The sequence below is a fragment of the Gavialis gangeticus genome, unplaced genomic scaffold, assembly GCF_001723915.1.
Source record: "Gavialis gangeticus isolate Ggan-Ray unplaced genomic scaffold, GavGan_comp1, whole genome shotgun sequence".
Classification (NCBI taxonomy): Eukaryota; Metazoa; Chordata; order Crocodylia; family Gavialidae; genus Gavialis; species Gavialis gangeticus.
This window is the reverse complement of record NW_017729029.1, coordinates 1,112,098-1,113,535: the sequence shown is the minus strand read 5'-3', so window position 1 is coordinate 1,113,535 and position 1,438 is coordinate 1,112,098. Positions and strand designations below refer to the sequence as shown.

The 1,438-nt window shown below is 50.8% G+C and overlaps 1 protein-coding gene and 1 long non-coding RNA gene across 2 annotated transcripts in view; one reads left to right on the top strand and one right to left on the bottom strand.

The window, feature by feature from the left end:
* Positions 1 to 63, top strand: part of LOC109300456 — a 14,921-nt gene extending 14,858 nt beyond the window's left edge. The window contains exon 3 of the long non-coding RNA XR_002098237.1: positions 52 to 63. This is a non-coding gene — a long non-coding RNA (uncharacterized LOC109300456). The remainder of the gene's footprint in view (positions 1 to 51) is intronic.
* A 682-nt stretch (positions 64 to 745) lies between these two features.
* The window catches only part of LOC109300455 (probable G-protein coupled receptor 83), a 15,001-nt gene continuing 14,308 nt past the window's right edge, over positions 746 to 1,438 (bottom strand). Inside the window, exon 5 of the mRNA XM_019521094.1 lies at positions 746 to 1,420. Coding sequence (XP_019376639.1) covers positions 996 to 1,420 — 425 coding nt within the window. The 3' untranslated portion in view covers positions 746 to 995. The remainder of the gene's footprint in view (positions 1,421 to 1,438) is intronic.

The window sequence follows — 1,438 nt, the reverse complement described above, 5'->3', positions numbered from 1 at the left end:
ATATAAAAAAAAGGCACAAAATGCAAAATGTCAAGTGACAAGGAAATATAGGGCCTTGGTACGTGGAGGGGGAGAAAACACAATGGCCCCTTTTCACTGCAGGAAGATTTGCTTCTTGTTAGCTCACTCACCCCAAGTCACTTCAGCTGGGACTTAAACCCAGATCTCCTATGTGGTAGACAGGAATGCTGCCACACAGCCACCACTGGCAACACTGCTCCGGCCTTCTAGGGGTCTTGACCTTCCTGGAGCCCCAGCCTCACATTGAGCTGCCTGGCCTCTGATTGGAGGAGCTGCAAGCAGAGCTGGGAACCTCTCAGGTTGCTTGCTGGAGCGGAGGGAGCTTCTTCTGCTGGCTGCAGCCTCTCCCAGGGGATCTTGGAGCCCAGTGGGGGGCCTCTCCTGCTGGCCACATGCTGCACTGCTGAGGGTCCCACTGCTGCCTGCAGGTCCTGCTCTTTCAGTCTCTTCTGGGGCACTGCTCCTACCCTGCTGGCTCAGCTCTTGCCAGCTCTGTGAAGCTTCTTCCTTGTTGTCCCTCACTGGTCTCTCCTGACTCAGCCCATGCTGCCCCTTTTATCCCCCTCCAGGTGACCCAAAGGGCCAATCAGGGGACACGGGGGGAGGGGGGAGGAGTCTCTGGGGCCTGATTGGTGCAGAAAGGGAATCCCAAGTCCTCCAATCATCTTTTGCCCTTTCAAAACCCTTGGGCCAGGTCACTGCCAGCCAGCCCGTCACAAGTACATCATTAATACATCAAAGACATGAAATCCTTTCATTTGCTAGTTTTTGCTCTTAAATAAGCTGCCACCCGAAAACCTATGTAGTCATAATTAGGTCCGCTCTTACCACTACAGTCCAAAAGATTCCATGTTCCATTACCCAGGCCTCTGGTAGCTGTTGATTATGATTGCAGTTTAATACAAATGCATTTAGTACACCAAACTCTCTAGGTTCAAGATGTAGGGACTCTGTTCACCCATCAATTCAGTGGTTTAGTTCCCTGTTACAACTGGCTGGACACTGGATATGTCTGTCTTTGCAGAGTTCCTTTCGGAAGGTGACCTTGCTTTCTGGGAAGAGCTGTTTCTTTTATAGTGACAGTTCTCAACCCAGGCATGCCTAAAAGGAGGGGAGATAGACTGAAGTGCATGGCTCTGAGCTTCACTCTTCCGCTTGCACACGCAGAGCAGGGACTTGAGCTCGGAACGGAAGCTTTCATTCAGCCAACAGTAAATGAAAGGGTTGTAACAGGTGCTGCTCATGGCAAACCAATGGAAAGCAAAATACAGAGCATTGTTGCTGTGGATGGCCCTACTGGAAATGAGCACTAGGTAGCAGTTTAGTGGGAACCAGCAGACAGCAAAGACCACCACCACCACCATTAGCATCTTCAGTGTCATCTTCTTCTTCCGCTGATGTGCATAGTATTGCTCCA